The following is a 22,656-nucleotide window of genomic DNA, read 5'->3' as shown; positions in this document are numbered from 1 at the left end:
CTTTTCGTACAAACATCCATTGGAAACATAATGAGCTTACTCTTTTCAGAAATACTGTATAAAAGAAGAAATATTTACAGGCTGGTTCAAACTTCATGGTTTGTCCAGCAGATGGCCTCCTGCACTCATCCTGTTCACACTTTGCTGAGTTGTATTCAGAGCCTGAATTTATTAATGTTTTAAGTTGTTTTCTTTGGTGATCTCACAGATATGATGCTAGGTTACTTAAAATATGAAAATTGACAGTTTGAACACGTGTTTCATTGATCTACTAAGGTGGGTACCATAGACTCAGCTGGAATAATTCATAGATGTGTGTCCTTGGGCACCTTAACTCTTCTGTACCTTTATGAGCACCTTTATACTGCATTAGTACTTTTTAAACATTAAATAACACGGCATCACCGTCTTTAAGCATCACAGGGGGCAGGGATTGTAATGAGGGACAGAAGTATTTACACTATGCAAAACCTTTTACTTATCAATTTAACACTGTGGATATTTTCTGAGTTGAAGTACATAAAGGTGTGCCAAAATTTTTGGATTCTTGCAGTGTTTTTCACCCATTCTAACTTCATATGTGTGGGACATATCCATACGAGATCTTGAGGGCTGAAAAACACATTTAAATTCTATTAAAAACTACAGCCAAAACAATTTCACACACACTCCCAAGCATCACAATCTAAAGCCAAAGTCTTTAAAGGTTTTGTGCAGCACAGTTTTTTTTCTTGTGACCAAGTTTGAGTATCAGTATGATGGGATACATACCATAGTTTTGCACAGTTAGCCTTACAACAAGCACAGCATGGGTTTGGGTCTTTTTATGTGCAGTTTTCATGTTCACCCTTGTCACTGAGGTTTCCTCTTACAGTCCAAAGACATGCTTGTGGTCAGGTTAAATGTCAGTTCTAAAGGTGTGGATGTAAATGGTTGTCTGTCTTTATGTGTTAGTCATGCAGCAGACTGGTGATTGGGTGTACCCTGTCTCTCTCCTTGACTGCTGGAATAGGCTTGAGCCCCTCCATAACTACTGAACTGCATGAGAGGTTGGAAACCATAGTTTCAATAAACTGCATGATTCCTTCTTTCTATTTTTTTCTAATATAGTCATATTTTAGCACTGCAGTGAAATAGAGAAACAACTTTGGTGTTCGTATGCGAAAACGGTTTGGAGAGTCACACTGATCTAACAATCTAAGTCCTGAAGCAGTTTTTCAGAAACCCTTGAAGGGTCTGGACAGTGAGTACGAACACAGAGCGTCACAGCGACTGGATCTTTCCTAGTGAGTAACAGGATCACGCCATCTTAGGGCAAAAGAAAATTCCCTCAAGCTGAATGGGTGATGAAGCAAGAAAACGGTGACGAGGGTATCCGATGCAGTTTGCAGCTGTTCAAATGTGTTTTTCATCCCACAAAATCTCAAGTGGCTATCTCCTGTACTCATAAAGGCTTAAAATGCTGTGAAAAATAAGCTAAATGAAAAAGTGACAACATTTGGACCCAGCCCGCCTCACAAGCCTGTATGAAGGTAATATTTTGCATTCTTCTTTATACTAAAGTTATTCTGCAGTCAGTTGTTTTGCCTATGAAATGTGTTCAATGGTTGAAACGATGCATAGAAAAAACACCTTTGTGCAGGAAGTGAAGCATCTGCTGCAGAGAGTTTCCTGGTCTTTGTGCGTGTATTAATAGTACATAAGAGCTTATCACATCACCACATTATTGCTGAGACTCTCCCAGCTTCCTTTATCAGGTTTCATGTGCAGTGCTTCCGATGCTGACAGATGATGTCTTATGAAACTGTACACCAAGCTGTTCCAGATGTACTTCAAGGGACTCGTTGTGTCCTTTGTACAGGATCAAAGAGCAGATCAATGCAGAAAGTCAATTTTTGTGAGCTTATTACAGATAGGAGCACTGCAGACTGCCAGCGGAGAAAAGGATCCATTGAGCAGGCATGTGAAAGGGAAACTTAAATGCAAATAAAGGCTCGTTCCTCACTTTGTTTAATAATGTAATGCTTATTTTACCAAGCTTAAACTGCATATAGTTGTTACGAGTTATTCTGCAAGTCATTTTGTGATTGATAGAGATTAAGTCTTTGCACATATATTCACCATAAAAAGAAATGGAAGAAAGCAGTAAATTATAGCTGCATGTTAAACTAATTTTGTGCATTAAAACCATTAAATCATGTGAGTGCACACTGCTGCTGTGTAAGTGTAATAATGTATTTGAAAGGACCCAGTTAATCTAAATGATATTTTTCTCTTACATAATAAAGCAGCTGGTTTTGACTGACAGCATTAATCCAAGTATGGATATCTGGGGTCCTGGCCTTGCTGACAGGAGCAGACTGGTCCGACTGGTCCCAGTGCTTTTTATGGGGTCGATACTCGCAGCGCTCTCGCCTGATGACAAAACGTCACACCCAAGCCCCGCCTTTCTAAAAACAAAAACAAAAACGTGTTCTTATTGAATCGCCCAATGACAGCGCAGGGAATACCGGAAATGCCAGCAAATACCTTCGTAATAAAAGTTGAGACTACAACCGGTGGAAATTTTGATATTGAGCACTTGAACTGTTAACTCTAGTGTTGAATGAGATATCAAAACTATCTCTCCCCAAACAATCTAAAAGTAGATATCAAAATAAATATAAAATAAAGATATAAACATTGCTTATTCTCACAGTATAGCTAATGTAGTACTGTAGTGATTTCATTTTATATCCTTGTTATGATTTTGCCCTTTTGTGTTTCGTTGCAGTTGGTTGCTCTTTGCTTACACTGGATTTGCATTTATTTGTATGTGATTAGCATCTTTATACGTTTTGGGTGACACCCTTGGTGGGCCCTTAAACGTGAGCACAAGACAGAGCACAAGAGAGAGTGAAGGCGTTTAATGCCTTGCTGCTCAGCGGCACAGATTTCTGTACTTTTTCCTGTTATTTTCTCTCCATGTTATGAAGAAAAATCATTTAAATGAGTTAAAACATAAACTTGTTATTTATTCCTGCTTAAAACGGATTTTTATGAATATTGAAATCTTATTTGTTTTTCATATGTACCTATAGGTACATATAAAATTGAAAATATATTTTCAATTATATTAACTTTAATAGCAGGAAATTAACTACCCAGACGCTTCTTTTGTTTCTGTCTTTTTTGCCATATTTTTCAAGTAATCTGTATTTGACAACAGCATAATAAAACTGGAAATTCTGTTTTTCGTGTACCCCCCAATATTTTTAGGGGCCCCTATATGAAAACATTCTGGAGGCACCCCTGCCTGTGCATGCTATTTCATGGAAACCTATTTCAACAAATTCTAATGCTATAGCTACAATCCACACTGAGATTTGGTGCCACTTAGGCTCCTATTCATGCTTTTATTCATGCCTCTCACTGTCACAGATCAATTCACAGACTTCAGAGTGTTCAAAATGAAGCAGCAAGACTTTAAGTTTTTGTGTGTGTTTTATTGTGTTGTTTTGTAATGTTGGTTGTGATAAGTGCCATAAAAATCAATCAATTTTCCTGTAGACTCCTGGTGGAGCATAGGTCCGCAACAATACCACTCCAACAGACTCAGTTCTGGGCCGTTCTCTTCAGCTGGGTCCACGTCATTCTGTCGGCCTTCACTTCGCTCTCGACAGATCTTCTCCACGTCTGTTTGGGCCTCCCCACTTTCCCTTTTCCTTGTGGGTTCCAGTCCAGTGCTTGCCTTGAGACGTTGTCGAATGGTTTTCGAAGAGTGTGGCCTATCCAGCCCCATTTTCTCTTCTTGATGTCTTGACCGACCGGGTTCTGGCTGGTTCTCTTCCACAGGTCTGTGTTCGAGATCTTCTCAGGCCATCTGATGTTGAAGATGTGTCGCAAGCACTTGTTGATGAGACTACAACCGGTGTCTTGCTGGTAATGGTGTTGGTCACCCGCCACGTCTCTGACCCATACAGAAGAAGAAAGTGTACTTTATTGGTCCCCGTGGGGAAAATCCCTCTCTGCATTTAACCCATTCACTCAGTGAAGCAGTGGGCAGCCACTGGGCGCCCGGGGAGCAGTGTGTAGGGACGGTACCTTGCTCAGGGGTACCTCAGGGTAGCTGTTCAGGGGAATCGAACCCCCGACCTTCCGATCATGGGGCCACCACTCTACCTACTGAGCTATCACATTGGTGTTGAAGATGCGGATCTTGTTGCGCTGAGATAAGGCTTTGGAGTTCCAGATGGGTCGCAGGGTGTTGAATGCAAGCCTTGCTTTGTTGATCAGGCTCCTAATGTCTTCATCTGCACCGCCATCACTGTTGACTATGCTTCCTTGGTAGATGAAGCAGGCATAGAAATAAATTATTAAAATACAAATCAGTAAGACAATCTTCACTCATGTTTATTGTATTTCCTGATTACTTCTGACTCAAAAGTACAGATAATATATATATTCCATTGTCTAGGTTAGAAAAGTTATTAGGACTTTTCAGTTAATAGTTTTTGGAAAATGCGTTTTATTTTGAAATCCTAAACCGGAATAGCGTCGTGTTCCTGCAGCTAGCTTTCTCGCGCTAAATAAAAATTGTCTTGACAGCCCGTCATCCTGCTGTCACCTCAGACGACCCAAAGCGGAGGATAACCGAGCAGCAGTTAAACTGTCGCCTCTCGTTTGCTTCTTCAGCCTTTTGTTGCATTTTTTTCTTCCTTCCAAAACGAAACCAGAAACTTTTAAAAATGAACGAGAGTGAGCCGAGCAGCTACCCGTTGACAGTTTACGACTTCGAGCGACGTTTCGACGAGAGAAGAGCGATGGAATGGATGCAGGAAAACTGGTAAGAACGAGGAAGTTGGTGAAATATCAGTAAATAAGTCATTCACTGGACTGCAGCTCTGTCCATCGTTTGTTGTTGAAGCCGTTTGTAACATGTTCTGCATGTTCGGGCTAAAACCCATGAAATCTCTTTAGAACCTCAGGAACATCGTTTTTCCCTCGCTTTAGTTCAAATAAACTCGAGTTAAGGATGCACCTCAGGGAGAAGAGGCGAGCCCTGCACGGAGTCCTGATTATGTAATTAACAGCTATGAAAGTAAAGACTTCATGCTGGATCTGCGGCTGCCCGTCTTCACCTTCAGGCACAAATATTGAGTAACAGGTCAAAAATTATGCCTTCCTCACTTTTACGTTTTCACTTTTGGGCTAGTTTGTAAGACTCAAACAGTGACATCTGTACGTTACAAACACCAGCCTTGCTCAGATTAATGACAGACGTTACGTTGTATCAAGTTGAAAATATGTAAGAGTTCCTGCGACGTTTCCTCTCCTATTTGAGTTAATTGAAGTGATTCAAGTTTAAGAACTATTTTGGGGTTTAAGTAAGCACGAGTTAAAGGTGAAGGTGTGTAATGCCTTGCTGGGCAGCGGCACAGATTTATGTACTTTTTCCTGTTATTTTCTCTCCATGTTATGAAGAGAAGTCACTTAAAACATTAGGAAAAAATGGTTAAAATAAAATATATTTAATTATGGTTCTGGTGATTTTTCTTTTGTATTTGACAAAATTTGACTTGAGGTATCTAATTTTTTAGGCCATTACCCAGCTGCAGCTCTGCGTATCCAGCGTGTCAAAGTCAAAGGGGCTGTGTGGAGCACACCAAAGTGCAACACTCATTGCTTTAGATTGAAGACACCCCCCTGCAGGGGTGAGGAGGGAGATTTTATTTTTTTTAATAGAGAGTATTTCAGCTTGCCTGTATGTAATAATTAAGAGTAAGATAATTGCATCTTCTTACCAGACATCTATTTTGTGCTGCCTGTTTGCACAGTAGACGGGGAGATACCCAGACCTATCTCTCCCCGCTCACCTACTCCAGCTCTTTTGGTGGGACACTCAGGCATTCCCAAACTACCAAGCCAGCTGAGAGACATAATCTTGTGTGTCCTACGTCTACACCGATATCTCCTCACAGTCTGGCATGCCTGAAACACCAAGGAGGCATCTTAGTGAGATGTTGAGCCACTTTAGCTGGCCCCTGCCAATGTTGAGGAGTAGCAGCTCTATTTCGTTTCAAAGAACTGAGCTTCTTACTTTATCTCACTCTATCCGTCAAAGAGCCCAGCACAAAGCTTATTTCTGCTTTTGGTTTCTGTAGTCTCATTCTTTCAGCCACTGCTGAGATGCAGAGCTCTCTCTTTCCCACTACAGACCTGTTTAATCTCCTGTCGCACCCTACCTCACTTGTAAAAAGACCCTGGAATATCTAAACTTCCCAACCAGAAGTGGGCAGTCCACCCTTTTCCAGCTCAGAACTGTGGCCTTAGATTTGAAGGTTCTAATTCTCATCCCAGTTCCCTCCAGCTTGGCAGCAAACCTCCCTCAGAGCGCGCTGGAGGTTGTAACTCGATGAAACTAACAGAACCACAATGTCTGCAAAAAGCAGAGACGAGACTTCTGAACCTGAAGCCTGTGAGCTGTGTCTAGAAATGCTGTGCATAAAAAATTAGGAACACAGTCTGTGACAAAGTGCACATTTTCCTTGAACCATATGGTTGTCAGGCACAGACACAGATGCCTGCTAATTAATGCTAAAAGGAGTTTGCGTGTGCTGATAACTCAGTGTCGATACCATGTCTTCTTTTCAGTCACAAAGACGTTTAAATTAAAGTTGTAGCTCCTTATCTAGATGATCCGTAATCTGTGTATTGTTCTTTATTCATTAACCTTGTAGCAGTAGCTGACTGTAAATCAGGCCACCTACGATTAGCTATCTATTAGGAGTGGACTTTGTATTAAAACAGATTCATACTAAAAAAACAGAGCAGGAAAAAGTTTCTCAGGTGTGCAAAATGTTCCACCCCCATGAGTCTGACAGCATTTGTATGTGCTCTGTCGAACTGTCAGAAAAGCATGTCAGTAACTGATAAAAAGAAATGATAAAGATAGAGACATGTGACTCAGATCATTTAGACAATTCCTGAGGGACGCTTGCACAGAGACACAAATTATTAAAGGAGACCGGGAAGGAATGCTGCTGTGGTTAAGTTAAATGATGCTGAAAAAACCCACTAGCTTACTGACTCCTGGAGACAAAACACTTGGCCAGGTGATTGTGGCTCTGATAGCTCGCGTGTGTCTCACCCTGTGCAGGGAGATAAAACCTGGAGCGTTTATATGCTCACTGGTGTGAGTTTGGCACAGCTCCCGAGTACGAGCACTGAAGTATTGATAAGAGTTTGGATGAACAATTCTGATTCATTTTGTCATAGCTGACCTTTTCTAATTCCAATCAGACCCCAATAATGACGAGTCTGTTTCAACACCAGTTGCCTCAAGGTACTTTTTTATTGTCAGTTAAAGTCAGAGAAAACAGAGAAAACCCCCAACTGTCCTCCTTTGAGTAAGCACTTGGTGACAGAGGGAAGGGAAAATCCCTTTTAACAGGAAGAAAACTGAAAAACAGCAAAACCAGGCTGTGGTGAGCCAGAGATTAATAATAACTAATGATTAAATGCAGAGAGGTTTATAAACACATTAAAAAAAGGGGAGATCCCCTCAACCTGCAGCTTTTGAGGTCCTTAAAACCCATTGAACTAAAGCTCAAGGTTTACAATTTAGTCACATTTTGTTTAATTGATTGTGTTGGTGTCCAGAGGGACAGCTACATTAAAAGTGTGTCATTGTCCAAAAAGTTATAGACCTGAGATTATTACTGAGATTTGGATGTTTGAGTGAAATGTTTGTAGCTGAAGGACTCTGTGCTTTTAAAGCTGACTCAGGTAATCTCAGGATTAATGCCTCTGAAATCAAAATTATTGTAAGCTTACCACGTGCTCCTCGCTGGGTGCACAAGTCTCTCTGTAGGATAATACGCTTTCTTTCTGTTATTAATCTGAGATTTCTTGGTTGTTTTAAGTTTGGACCACTGAGTCTGGAAGACAAATTGATTGATTAGATGATTATTCAGTTACTGAATTTCATCTCGGTATACAGGGAACAAACAGATATGCATCTTGTCTAAGATTATGTGTTATTAGCTTGGTGAAGAACTCTTGGTATGCTCGGAGGTTCAGATCTGTGCAGCGGGAACAGCTTTAGCTTTTTGCTGGTTTTTCCTCTCCCACAGGGGCAAACTGGGACCAGCTATCAGAATCCACTATAACCACTAACTGGGTCAAGCAGCAGCAGCAGCAGTAGTATCTACTCATCCTGTGTATTATGTATGTTGCCAATCTGGATTAGTCATCTGCTTTATTCCCAAATACCCTCAGCCTCACGCATACCCTCCCTACTTAAATAAAAACAGCTTTTAATAACATATGAGAAGCAGGTTAATGTGAAATTAAAAATATACGGTGTCAGTGCACATGCAGTCTCTGTTTCCAGGGTTTAGTATTCTCCTCGGCTGTTTCTGCTCAGCCAAAAATCGACTTTTTCTTTCCTGCTGTGTGCTGTTGTTGAAACATCAGGCGCAGTGGTGCCCAGTGGAAACGGCCTTATTGCCCATAGCTGGCAGTCTGAGTGGTCTGTGTGTCAGGAGCTAATCTCTTAATCCTCTACTATGAGTATAATAATTGAGTTGGCTGGTGTCAGGAGGGCTGACATGTAGTAATTCATAGCCTGATGTTTCGACTTGTCACACGACTCTGGAGTGACCACAGAGTTGATATCAGCTCGTATTTGTCTTTAATTGCAGTTGTCTGGTTCAGTCACACTAATTGTGTAATGTCTTTATGTAAGAGTGCTGTGTCTGTGTAGTTGTCTCCTGTTTCAAAGTCTCAGGAGGTGATTTAGTGTTTAATAGAGCTGTTTGTCAGCTGATAGAGGTCAAAGATCTGTGTGATGCTGGAGCTTTTAGGCCGGCGTTTTGTGTTAAGTAACATCAGTGTTTCCCACAGATTTGGGCTCAGGGACGTGAGGTTGTGGCTAAAGACAAGTACACCCTATTTTGAGAAGATTTTATGTATATTTTTCCTACAGGGATTAAGAGGGTAAGTGTAGTAGCAGCCAGGTGCTGTTATTTAAATGCACTGTGTTAATGCACCGCGAAGCAACTGCTGCTGCACGTCAGACTAGGAACGGTTATAAAGCTGTTTCTCGAGTTAACATTCAGCAAATTCATCCCAAGGTCAGACCATGCAATGCTCAGAGAAACTGCAAAAAACCCAAGAGCTGTACATGCCTCAGCATGTTAACGATAATGACAATTAGAATAAGACTGAGCCAGTCCCTGTTTGGAACAACCGTTCCAAACAGGCCAGGTGAAGATTTCTTGTCTCTAAAAAGAACATGGCAGCACAGCTTAGGTTTGCAAAGCTGCATCTGGGAAAACCAAAAGACTTCTTTAAAAATCTCCTTTGGACAGATGAGACCGGAGTGGAGACGTCTGGCTGCGATGCACAAAACCAAACTTAGCATATCAGCGCAAACACCTCATACTTACTGTCAGTCACTGAGTCGACCGTGAACTCCTTCGTATACCAAAGTATTCTAGATTCAAATGTGAGGCCATCTGTTTGACAGCTAAAGCTAAATCGGATCACCTGACAGGACAATGATCCCAAGCACAGAAGCAAATCTGCAACTGAATGGCCGAAAAGAAGAGAAACAAGGTCCCGTCAAAGTCCAGACCTCCTCCTGACTGATATGCAGAGAGCTGTGCATGGACGAATGCCTGCAGACCTGCGCTTGTATTTAATAATTATAGAACCTGCTGAGGACCAAAATGGTTTTCCTATTATGCTCTGACTAGAATTACAAGACTACGTATTTTCTTTTTACAGTGACGACAACCAAATTTTCATACATTCGTTTCCCTGAAATTAAGTATTAAATATTAATTGCAACAACTACATAATTTGATCCAGTACATTCTCAATCTAGTGTTTTGTGTCTGAGGGGAGCTTTTTTTTCCCCGTTACTGTCTCTCTGCTGTAATTAGTGCATGTAACAGTATTATCAGTATTGGTGTTACAGTGAGGATGAGTAATAATAAGCATCACTGTGTGTGTGCTTCTCTGCAGGACCAAGTCTTTTATATTCTCTGGCCTGTACGCTGCGATCGTATTTGGAGGGCAGCACTTCATGAGGGAAAGGCAAAGACTGAACCTGCGTCGCCCGCTGGTGTTGTGGTCACTCAGTCTGGCCATTTTCAGGTGAGTGACTCTCAAGGTCGATGCAGCTGAGACGGCTGACGTGACCTTAACGCTCAGTCAAGCAAACATTTAGAGTCGAGTGTTTCAGAGAAAAGTTGTTTGGTATTTTTTCTCTGAAGGTCCTTTTCCTTTCTGGGTAAACAGGAACGTGAACTGAAAGAGGGATAGTCAAAGAAGGAACGTGTTCTGAGTGTTTGTTTGAGAAGCCACAACCAGTCTGATAACAGCTGTCACCTCAAGGTTCAATGCAAGATTTAAAGCAGTACTTCAAGAACACTATAGACATTTCACTCACTAAGAGTCCTGATGTCCATCTGCACATGGTATCTGGGGGGTGGAATCTAAAACTTCTTGGGGCTGACCTAAAAAACTGGTTTACATTTTTGCCAATCTCCTGTTTGAGATCATCTTCTCTGAGATTTCCAGGCAGATTCCAGAGCAGCTGCATTTTCAAAATCGAGTTGCAGTTTCACCACAAACCTCAAATCTGAGCAGAGAGCAACCTCAGGATCCTTGCTGTTGATAAGAGCCAGATTTTTGGCATTTTTCACCTATAGGTAGTGGGAGTTTATGTCCCTGCTGCTTTATCTTCTTGAATCAAGTTGAAAGATCTCCATTTTGACACGCTGAAGGAGATCGGGGCTTCTACAAAGCAATCTTTAAAAAAAGCATCTGCAGTAGAATACCTGAGAAGATTATCTAGAGCAGGACATCAGCCAAACTCCAAACAGGTTTCTGTTTATCTACTCCTTCAGTTACCAACTATCAATCTAATTTACTGATTTGTTTATGAAGATCTAGACTGTGGTATTCCCCCAGAGAAGCGTGCTGTTTTTATAAAAACTAAAATCCTGCTGCTGTCACTTAAAGGCCTTAAGCTGAGTTTGTCAAACCCACCAGAGCCTGCAAGGATCCACGTGGCAGGTGTGCAGGACTTTAATCTTAATCCCAGTGCTGTGGGTATATCCTGCTCCTTTCAGCCTTAGCTGTCCGCACACAGGACGCGACGGTGTTAGTGTAGGTAGTTTTTGCTTTTTACTACATCCACCCTGTTAACTCTGTTGTCCTTTAAAGGATAAGTTTGTTTTTTATTACTGGTATATATTTTTTTAACCTCGGAGACGTGTGCCAGAATGATGACACAACATCGTGCACGCTTTGTTGCTTTGCTGTCATTTGGGCTTACCGTGAATGTCTCGTGTTAAAGTAAACAACCTGACAGAAATGGACATGATGAGATGGTTTACTGGTTAAGAGAGGGAGTGACTGCTTTAACCTCATGTAATTAGGGGTGGGGTAGCTTTGAGTGGCGGGTGGGTGCTGACGCAGACAGGTAGCAGCTAAGTGAGAGTCATAAAGCTGGACCTCATGCCTGTGTTAAGGCCTCTTGTAGCATTTTTAACCCAAATATGTGACAAATATACATTTATGCTTTAGTTTTGATTAATTAAATTCTAGTGTTTTATTAGTCTTGGTGCTAATTAACAGATATCAGTGCAATCCACATGTAAACCCCCAGCTTTAGCTGACAGTTTAGCACTAAACTATCGCTAATGAGCTATGAGGCTACTATAGCTGGGCTGCCAGCAGAAGCACAAGAGCTTAAAACTTAGACCTTAACCCTTATTTTCTGACTAATTTAACTACTGATGAAATATTTCCGATGCAATTAGGTGGAGGTAAAGCTGTTTATGGAGACTTAACCTCAACAAGCCAGTTGCCAAGCGCTCAAAATATATTCATGATGGAACAAAAAAAGAAAGTACTTCCTCTTAGGCTAATGTGCAGTGGGCCGCACAAGGTTTTCAGATTTAGAATCAGGGTTTTTTTCACTGCTATTTATTCATTCATCATATAGTTACTATTACAGTTGCATGGAAACAGGGCAGTTCATTTACTAGTTGAAGGCTTCTCCAACTGATATATTGAAGAGTCTTTGGGCAAAAAGAGTTTAAAAGTGCTTTTTGAATGAGCGACTGTGGCTTAGTTTAAAAGGACTGTAAGAGTAGCAGAGTGCTATAGTTATAAACAGGCATCCATACGCTACATACACCATCGATTTATGTCTGATACTCTGAAAAGGATTGAGCATAATCCCCATCAAACTCACAGTTTGGTCCTGTTTGACCTGCATTTGATTTGTGTCAGATCGAAGGCCGATACGACGATCAGTCATCAGAGAAAATGACACAGGCTGGCTCCCTGTTGACTGCGATCCGGTTTGCAATTGTTGGAACATCAGATAAAAGCACAGGGAGTATCTAAGGTGTGTTTAAGATGGTCTGACTGAGATTACCTATGAAATCTCCACATCAGTGTTGCACCATTGTGCAAGTTGCTCTTTGCCATCAGTGTAATGTCAATAAACCTTTTGACATCAAGCCTTTATGGCTGCACTGTAGCAGTGATCTCTGCAGCTCAGTTATGGTTTCTTTTTTTTTTTTATTATTATTTTATGACAAACAGTAAGATGGATTATAAAAATGCTGCTTTCAATGCTTCATTTGTCCACAGGAGGCATGGCAGAATGATTACACTTTAACACATCAGGGCTGCCAGTTGAGACCATCCCTGTTTTTACTATAAGGATGAGAAAACAGACTCTGTTCTAGGAAAGTGGTGACAAATATGAAACCAGTAGAGCAACATAATTTACTAAAAGAAGTGGCTGAGCCTCTGTGATCCTAGCTGTTGGCTAATATGTCCTTGTTGTGTTTCCTCTGCAGCATCGTAGGAGCGGTCAGGACCGGAGCTTACATGCTGCACGTCCTCACAAACGACGGCTTCAAACAGTCGGTGTGTGACAACAGCTTCTACAGCTCTCCCCTCACCAAGTTCTGGGCCTACGCCTTTGCCCTCAGCAAGGCCCCCGAGCTGGGTGAGACTTCATCTGATCTCATAAATGTCAGAATATTACTCACATGAATGAAGCACATACTGAAATCTAACCTATTCAAAGACCACCAGCTGTAGATTCCTTATTTCTTTGTTATTGGATTAAGGTGAAGCAGGACCTGTTTACACTATAGGAGCTCCACGCAACTCAGAAAAAACTGTTTTAATCATATTAAGGGTGGGGGTGTTAGCATTAGCTAAAACCATGATGAGGCATAAAGTGCTGTGCAAAAGTCTTGATCCACCCCTCATCTCTTTGTATTTTGCTTCTAAGGAGCCAGACTTTCTTGTAATGTTTTTTTTAAAAAAGGTCTTAATCAGTACTTTCTGAAGGTCTCTCAAAGCTTTTCTTTGGTTCTGTCCTTAACACTGACCTATGAATCATTTAAATATAAATGCATATAACTCAAGGGATGAACCTTATTTTGTTTCTTGACACGTTGTTACTACTAACCGTGCAAAACCACGTAGTTTGTTCCCATTTAATTAGGTGAATCTGTGCAAAATGCAAAGGTAACAGTTTATTTGCAACAACAATTTGATTCCCAAAGAGCTGTTAGCTGAAAACTTGGCAATTTTTTCAGCATGATGTGCAGTAAAAAAGATCAGTGAGAACAGGTCTGATGGAGCGATGACATGAGTGTCTACAGCCATCTGTAAAGCACGGTGGAGGCTCTGTCATGGTTTAGAGCTGCATTTCAGTGAGTGGTGTGGATTTTTTTTCAAAATTAATGTAACTGTGAACACAAGAATATTAAGTCAGAGCTTCACCCACCATGCAGTACTGCCTGCAACACATCTGATCGGCAGCAGCTGCTTCTTTCAATAAAAGATGATCCCAAACACGCTGCCACTAAAGTAAAAGTTTACCTGAATTTAAAAAAACAACAACAACACACATACAGTGGCAGTCATCGGTCATGGATCGTACCAGATAAGTTATTGTTATAGTTGTGCAAACCTTTCTATTTCCATGTATGTTTGCACGTTTCACCTGCCTTCCTCGCAGAATGTTAAGAAATGAGGGTTGGTGCAAGACTTGTACGCACTGAAAACGTGTAAAAGTGTAAATGTGTTGGATGTTTTTCAGTCTTTGTTCCAAAAGGATCTAAATTCAAACTGGATGTTTTTTCTTGCTCAGCTACTTTAAGAATGAAATGATTTGCTCAGTGTAGATTAAAGTGTGCGCCACTGTGCAGTAAATCCATCAGGAGGTGATTCCCTTAAGAGCTGAAATGGAGGCAGATGCTGAGCTGGCAAGAAAAGTCCATTAGCGCACAGCTGATAATGTACAAGCAATGTTTCCTCTGCTGCAGACAGGAAGGATACGTCTTCTTCCTACTGCAGGATAAGGACTCTTTATAGAGACTCAAATGAGCTTTAAATTAGAAATACAGGTTGTTCTGTTTTATAACAACTTCATGGGATTCACCAGAATCTGTATTTGTACTTATCAAAGTAAGCTTTGTGAGGAGGTTTGTCTGTGTAAGCTAAACCCTTTTATTTGTTAAATCCACCTGAAAGATCAAACATAAACCCACAAATCTGTGATGGATGTTCACGAAGCTGTAAGCTAACTGCTTGTGCTGCCTTGTTGAAAGTTTCTGTGCTCCTCCTGTACCTGTAAGGCCATCATAAAATTTAGTACACCCCCCCCCTTCAAACACTGTAAGTGAAGTCAGGCTTTATTGGAGCTGCGTTAAACTTGATACACAGTCAGGTCCTGTCAGGTATTTCACTTTTTCTGTAGGTTTTTAAAAAATATTTTTCCTGCTCTCACACAGCAATTTTCCATCTTTTGTGATAACTAAAGTACATCTGGTGTTATTAATCATGACTCAGTTGCTGAGGGGTTGAGGTTTGGTGCTCGGGTGCGGTTTTATTTAAACGATTTCCTCTCTGCCGCCTCTCTCAGGAGACACCGTGTTCATCGTCCTGCGGAAACAGCGCCTCATCTTTCTGCACTGGTACCACCACATCACCGTGCTGCTTTACTCCTGGTACACCTACAAGGATCAGCTGGCGGGCGGCGGCTGGTTCATGACTATGAACTACATGGTTCACTCTGTCATGTACACGTACTACGCCGCCCGAGCGGCCGGCCTGCAGGTGCCGCGTCCCTTCGCCATGGTCATCACGGCCTTGCAGATCCTGCAGATGGTGATGGGCCTGGCCGTGCAGGGCCTCGTGTACCACTGGATGCACGAGTTGCGCTGTCCGTCTCACCAGGACAACATCGTTTGGGGCTCTCTCTTGTACCTCAGCTACTTGATCCTTTTTGCCTACTTCTTCTACAACACCTACCTCAAAGGCTCCCCCAGGGACAAAGGGTCCAAGAAAGAGTAGCGCGCCTCCCTGTGCTCGGGGTCGTATTAAAGGCTCTGAACATCCTCCTCTTCTGACTGCAGCTCAGAGAGGAGGATGATTTGGAGCATTTTAATGTGATCTCACGATGAAAGCGAGGAGATTGAGGGGCATTTCCGTAACTGTGTTTGACTAAAAATAGCGCTGTCATCATTTAAACGATTGCCTTGTTTACTTAAACTCCTTTATCTAAAAACAGCCATATGAGGGCCAAATACTGTCAGAGGCAACTGACACTTGTTCCTGTGTTTTTAAAGAAGTCATTGATTTATATGTAATTAATTTTACTTTAATTGAGTGAGGAAATGGTTTGTTTAGCTCTAGTTAGCTTAGCATAAAGGCTGGAAGCAGACTTTCCTTTCCCTGGAAAACTGACTTATTTAAACTCTGCATCTTTCTGTTTAACCTGCAAATTAACAAAAACATAAAAGCAACAGATTCTTGACTCCAGCTCTAACAAACATCTTTTACAGACGGGATCCTGTTAAAGCGTTTACACACCGCCTGCTCACTGTCTTTATGCTCGACTAGGATAAACAATCTGCACCAAATGTTGAACTAGCCCTTTAAAAGTGACACCGGGGGCAGGTACTAATCTGATGCCGTAAAAATGAGCATCACGTGGCGCCTGCAGGTGCAGAAACTGTAACACCTGTGTCCACCTGTGCAGGTTAGCAGGTAACAGGGAGTGAAGACTAATGCACTAAATGGCAGAGGAATGTTTTCATGCACGTAAACGTGCAGGAAGAAAAGCAATGCAAGTTCAGTTCGGTGTAATTTTTTTAAAATGCTGTCACCTCTTTACCTTCATCTAAAAAGAAAGCCTTCTCTGTCTGCTCCTCTCAGTTTACCTCGCTGGCTTATACCTGCCTCAACTTGTTAGCTTAGGTTGTTTTTTCTGTTTTTTTTTTTTTAAGGTGTTGGTTTGAATCCAGGTGAAGTTTCTGAGTCTGAGAGCACAACAGTAAAGTGACCATATTCTTATAAAACGAACACAGAGGTTAAATTTAGTGTTGCTGCTAATGCCGTCCACAGCGCTGCGTTGCTTTGCTTCACCCTTTACTGCAGGTTATGCACTGACCACTAATAAGTACCTCATGCAACCCAGCTTTCCTCTAACATAGCCAATATTTATAGCCGCTTTCACCACGCGTACACTCTGTAAGACAAGGCCTGAGTGAGGAACGCGTTCCTCAGATGAAAGCCGTTCCAGCTCAAACAACTGACAGGAAGTGCGTTAAACCAGACGTCCTCCTGTCCCTGTCGTTTGGGTTGTTTTCACATGTTTACGCGCTGTACAGTATATGTTTTTTAACGTTTTTAATAAGAGATGACGGGAACGATTCACTGTTGGGACGCAGTTTCCCGAACCTTTTCTTCTGTGCAGCTGTGCGATGGATTTAAAAAGGAGACGTGTAGATGTGATGGAGATGCAGACCTGTAGCTTTAACTCAGAGGTTTAACAAAAACATTCCACTTCTATGGTGCACATTTATTAAAAGCGATAAAAAGCATCTGAAAACTGTTTGAACTGATTCTCTGATTGAGCAGCAGGAGCTAAACCAGAGTGTCTCGTGTGAAGTGTTTAGCAGACAAACAAAAAGGATAAACTGAACATAATGTGACGTAACAGGAGAGGTTTTTGTATCTTGCAACTCCTACGAGGTCCGACCACTACGTTTGCCTTGTTGCCGACACTTGATTCCTGTTTAGTTAGAAGAAAAAGCTTTATTTTGATCCATCCTTTGTGACTTTGCCCTGTGCTCATGTTGGTTTTGGTTATTTATTTTCCTTTTGTGCTTTAAATTATTTGAACAAACTGATACCAAACATACGGCAGATGACGAGGACCAAATTTATGTGGCGATTGCTGCTGACTGTGGTGCTGCTGCTCTTTATGACCTGCTGAAGAGGAGGCCACAGGGCGCTGGTGTCTGTTTTTAGATGAGAGGGATGTGTTTTCTTTACGTTTTCCAGCAGGTGTGAGGTTTACTTGGCAGGTGTCACATTAGGAAGCGGGTTGAGTTCAGTTTGCTCCATCCACGCTCGCGCTTACACCGCTTCGGAGGGTGAACTGCGACGGTGTTCGTGTTTAAAGTTGTGCAGCACATTCTCAAACCACGTCCTGTTTAACGGGCCTGTGCTCGCCACAGAAGCTGCTCGCCCTGGTTGGAAACGTGTGTGCTGAGCGCTGTGGTTTAAAACCTGTGTGGAGACTTTTGACTTGGCGTGACGGAGCTGATTTTGTGTTTGTGTCTGTAGTTGAATTCCGATTGTTCAGGACTTTGTGGATTACAGTTTGTCACGCTGACGCACCTTCTGTGAGAAACGACGTAGTTCTGATAAAAGCACCGTTTTCAGATGCACTTATTGTTTCAGCATCAACCAGTCGTAGTTGTTTTTATGTGATTCAATATAAAGAGCACTGAACACTGTTTGAAACTGCCTGCTTTTTAAAATCTGACACATTGTAACGCTGTTAAAACTTGAACTTGGTGTGCCAAACATGCTTCTGTTTGTTTTCTGTCGTGCTTTACTTTGTTTTGTTGTCTGTGCTTTGTTTCCTACTGATTTTTACTCCCTGTGGTTTCTACTGGAAAAAGGGCTTCGTGTCGAAACGTTATAATAAAGGTTTCTCTGTTTGTTGTTTCAGGGGTGAAATATTTTCACTGTGGAGAAGAATATCTGTTTAAATAGAAGACGGACAAACTCGCCACAAACATCAGCTGTTTGATTTAGTTTCCTTTATTAAGATTATCTTAAAAAATATAAAGCACATATTCAAGCCTCTGACAGGCATGTGTGATAAAGCCAGGACTTCAGTCTGATTGTCTTTTATTTTCTTTTTATTGGCACATACATTATAAACATATTTAATTGCTTTTATTTAACTAAACAGCAGCTCTTGAAATTTAAAAGCAATCTTTTGCAAGATTGTTGAGTCTTAATCGTAGACGAGAGCCAAACTCAAGCATACACAGCTTAATGTAAAATGCATTTCTGAGATGGTGATGAGTTCTCAGTGACCTTGACCTCAGGGTGTGACAATTATGTGTGTGAAAGGTTGTAGCGTGAAGCCCTTTGAAGGTCACGGGTCTGAAAAAGTGCCGTATAGATGGCAGTCTCCCATTACTCTGTTATTCAGGCCTGAATGTGGCAACTCAGCGACCGTGAGAGAATTTTTAAAAAAGGTTTGTGTACATGCGACAATGCCTCCCATCACTTTATTGGTCGCAAATAAAATCCCAGAAAGTGCCATAAACAGTTGAGGTGTCTGCAACAGCTGTGGGAAAACAACTAAACAAAGATTTAAAGAGATATATACAGAAGATGTGAAATAGAAAATATTTAAGGCTAAAACACATTTCTAATTTTATCATATATAAGGTGAATTCCTTGACCGACGACGTTATTGGAAAACTTCTGAAACTGCTTTTCAATGAAACTTTTATGATGCTCACGCTGTTCCTGTGTATTCGTGTTGGTTTTATTGGCATTGCTAAGAAGGTGATAGTTCAGTTTCATTTATTATTGCGGTCATAGTGCATGTTTAAGGGATGGGAAAAAATGTATAATAGGATTGTGTTAAATTGTAACCATGCATTACAGAGGAAAGGAAATGTTTAAAGAGAGAAAGATAATATATAACATGTCAAATCTAAATATTAGGTCTTAATAATAGATTTTTCAGTTCTAGTCATTAACACGAGCTCTGTAAGAAAAATAAATATGATACAAAATGTACAGAAGTATGTAAACAAGGCTCTCATTATACTCACATTGGACACATATGTGTATTTTCTGTATAAACTGAGTCTAAAGGATAAATTGACTGAAGAGCACACAGTGGCTCTACAGTCTCTGATGATCAGAAGCTGTTAAATCCCCGTGAAGCTTTTAAACTAGAGGAATTTGTCTTGCTGACACAGTTAAACCACACCGGCCCCCTGCAGCTCTGCAGCTCGCAGCACACTGCCCTACAAACGTCCAAGCTGAGCCGAGCGCTCTCTGGGAGGTCGTGGGTTGATGGAAGACAAAGCTCTGCCTGCTCAGCACATTATAGTCTTGTAGCTGTGGGTGGTGACACCAGAGGACCGGGAGGAAAGACACGCAGTGGAGGAGCCGAGAGGGAAAAGCTTTAAACAAGCTCGTCACAGAGGGTTAGGGTCACGACAACAGTGAGATTTTTCTGCGTGAACACCACCAGCTCGTGTTCAGCTCGGCTCTGTGATGGAAAGCAAACTTTTTATGAAACTTACAGAAACGAGTCACATTGTTAGGAGCTGAATGTGAGCAGTGCGCAGAAGAGGGCAATCATCTCAGTACAAACACAAGCTGTTACAGCAGTTTGTGTTTGTGCAGGAGCTCATGAAACATGTAGTGTTTAAAGTAATTAAAGATATCCTTCACATTAACACATCCAGCACATGTTACTGTAATTACACACGACAGACTAACTGTATAATTACATATGTTTTAATCATCGTGTTCATATTTATTAACAACTATAACCTGTAACATGAGATTAGACTGATAAAAATTACCCTGAATGGTTAAATGGGGCATACTTACATGTTTAACCCTTTTTTAAGAACAATAAATAAACTCCTATTTGTAATCGAGTACTTCTGCATGTTAAATAATAAACTCCGTCTGTCTGTCCACGTTTATTTAAATTGCTGTAACAATATAAAACCATCATTTCTTTATTTTCGAGGACTTTCTTCATCCTGACGCTCTGTGGCTGTTATTGCAGTCTTTGGCGCCCTCGTGTGGCAGGAGGCTGTCATTACCGCTTTCTCCACATGTGCTCCAAACTATACGTCAGCGGTGCGTTTGTTTCTTACTACAACACACAATGTAACGAAGAACAGCTGTGCGAACCTCTGCACAGGCGGGCACGCGAAGAAGCACGTGAGGCAGCCTCCAGGTGCCGCCACAAACCTGGTTAATCTGAACTTCATGTGTTTCCTTGTGAGGGTTTGCAGCATTGGTTGCTTGTTTTGTTGGGAAAATGCAGGCATGTGGTTGAGTATTTTCAGTTTTCGTTATATGGGTACAGTATTAATTCAAAATAGGGTCACAGCTCTTTGTTCTTTGTTTCAGGAAGCCTGTGGCTGATTGTTTTTACCATGTAAAAGATGAAAATACGCATCTTCTCTGATTGGCCTTACTTTGCGGCCGATTATTTCACAATAAAGTTTCACCCCACGAGGCGCCTCTTTGGCCCAACCGTAGACCACAGATTTTTCTTGGAACAATCTGCGGAATAACCTTTCTGAGAAAACCCCAGAGCCCCTTCAATTTCATGGCTTTTTAGTAAAATGAAAAGCTTTTATTGAGAAGAGATTCCCTTTTCACTATTGATTCATCTGCAGGGTACCTGCAGGGTGTTTTTAAAAGGGACACACTGATAAACTGTGTTTTCCTACAGCAACCAGCTGCAGATGTTATTTTGTCTTTTTATTTACTTAGCCTCTGTTGGATGACAAGACAAGACAAGACAGACTTGTATTTTTATCGAACTTTTCAGGCACAGAGGCTTCATTTACACTTTTGCCATCCTCTCTCCTTTCATTGTTTCTTTCTATTAAAGCTAACATTACTAATGAATGAAATCTGGACCACGACCCAACCAATCTGTTCTCCCCGACCCCCCACTGATGTTCCTAATCTGCTGTGAAAATCCGAAGCTGTTGGCTAACCGAGTAACAGGTGTAAAATTTCCCCTTTTAAGGTAAAAACCAGCAGAAATAGGAAGTATGCTTAACTGTATTTACTTAAATTATCCCTATAAATGAATTTCTAAACAAAGCAATGGACGTTTAACAGTTGGTATCGCTTTTATTTCTTTATTATCCATCCATCCATCCATCCATACATCCATTACTTAGCTGTGTCTACTATTTTGCATGTAGAATTAAAAAACAACAACTTTGAAGACATTTTCAAGGACAGAAAGTCAAAGCTTCTAAAACCCTGTGATTTGGGGGTTTAACTAAGAGTTACTTTGTTCTGATTAATTTGTGGACATGTCTTAGTTTGTCCCTACAATGTACTTAATCTGGTATTATAAAAGAAGAAATAAGTATATACAGAGAGCCTTTCATCTGACTGAATGAATTTGTTAAAGCATTTGCACAAATATAACCAATAATTATGGACCTATTAAACCTCTGCCAGACTAAAGTGATAAAAGTATTACATCAAACGATTCAACTTTAATTCCTACAGTGTCAATAAGAGTCGCCTCAAACTGGCTTATATTATATATTAGATAGAGAACCCCAACAATTATTTACGAGTAGCATTTGGCGACACTGTCTTTTCACAGGAAGAGACCTCTAACAGAACCAGAACTGGAAGGGACAGCGAAGAGAAGAGAAGAGAAAAAACAAAAAACATAGCGAAAGTGGACAAAAGTTAAAGACACGCAGCAGATGAATGTAAACAAAGTTGAACTCTGATCAGCTGATCTCACTGCCAGCTCAGCTCAGATCTCATATATGGTGCATTTCTTAAGCTGCTTTAACCTTCTCACAGTTGCTGTGCGTCAGCGAGCCACTTTGCAACCCACCTCCACTCGACCTCCTCCTTTCCTGCTCTCAGACCTCCCCCACTGCCGTTCATACACCAAAATAGTTAAGTAACATATAAACAACTGACTTGTAGAAAAGTTCCTATTTTTTTTTTACTTTCTCCTATAAAAATGTCTATTTTTATAGAAAAATAAATCTCTGTGAATTAACCAGAACTTTATGTTTTATATTCGTACAGGACAGTCGGGCCAGTGAGCTCACCAGCGCTTTTTCTGTATTTTGACTAATTTTATTTATAGAAAAATCACGACATGCTGTTGAAATTACACTTTTAATCTCAGGGATTGCTGTTATAGATACACTAATTTATTTCTTTACACTGACAGAAAGGGGAGTTTCAGTGGCGCCCCACTCAGAATCAAAGTGGGCTGTTTGTGGTCTACCGTGTAAAATGAGTTTGACATCCATGGTTAGATCAAAGTTGTAACACAAGGTCTAAATTTCTGCAGATACAAGTATTAGTTTTGAACTCAATTTAGTAAAACGTGGAATTAAACTATGATTTTTCCCCTGTTTTCTTGTTATGAAATATATTATAGTGGTTGTAATGGCAGAAGAAAGTTGTGAGACGTCATTTTATTTGACTTTTTCGGATTTCTATGGATAATTTTTCAAGTCTTTAGCTCTCAAATGCTCATTTCAATAAGAGGTTTAG

General features: G+C 41.0%; 1 protein-coding gene across 1 annotated transcript; it reads left to right on the top strand.

Annotated features, from left to right (window-relative positions):
- Window positions 1-4,575: 4,575 nt before the first annotated feature.
- On the top strand, window positions 4,576-15,863 carry LOC113028036 (very long chain fatty acid elongase 6-like). Its single transcript, XM_026177994.2, has 4 exons — window positions 4,576-4,825; window positions 10,012-10,143; window positions 12,870-13,021; window positions 14,954-15,863. Exons 1-4 carry the CDS (start codon window positions 4,728-4,730, stop codon window positions 15,382-15,384), a joined length of 813 nt encoding a protein of 270 aa, XP_026033779.1. The 5' UTR covers window positions 4,576-4,727; the 3' UTR covers window positions 15,385-15,863.
- The last annotated feature ends 6,793 nt before the right edge of the window (window positions 15,864-22,656 follow it).

Source organism: Astatotilapia calliptera, chromosome 8, assembly GCF_964374335.1.
Source record: "Astatotilapia calliptera chromosome 8, fAstCal68.1, whole genome shotgun sequence".
In the NCBI taxonomy this organism is placed as follows: Eukaryota; Metazoa; Chordata; class Actinopteri; order Cichliformes; family Cichlidae; genus Astatotilapia; species Astatotilapia calliptera.
This window is presented reverse-complemented; position numbering and strand designations above follow the sequence as displayed.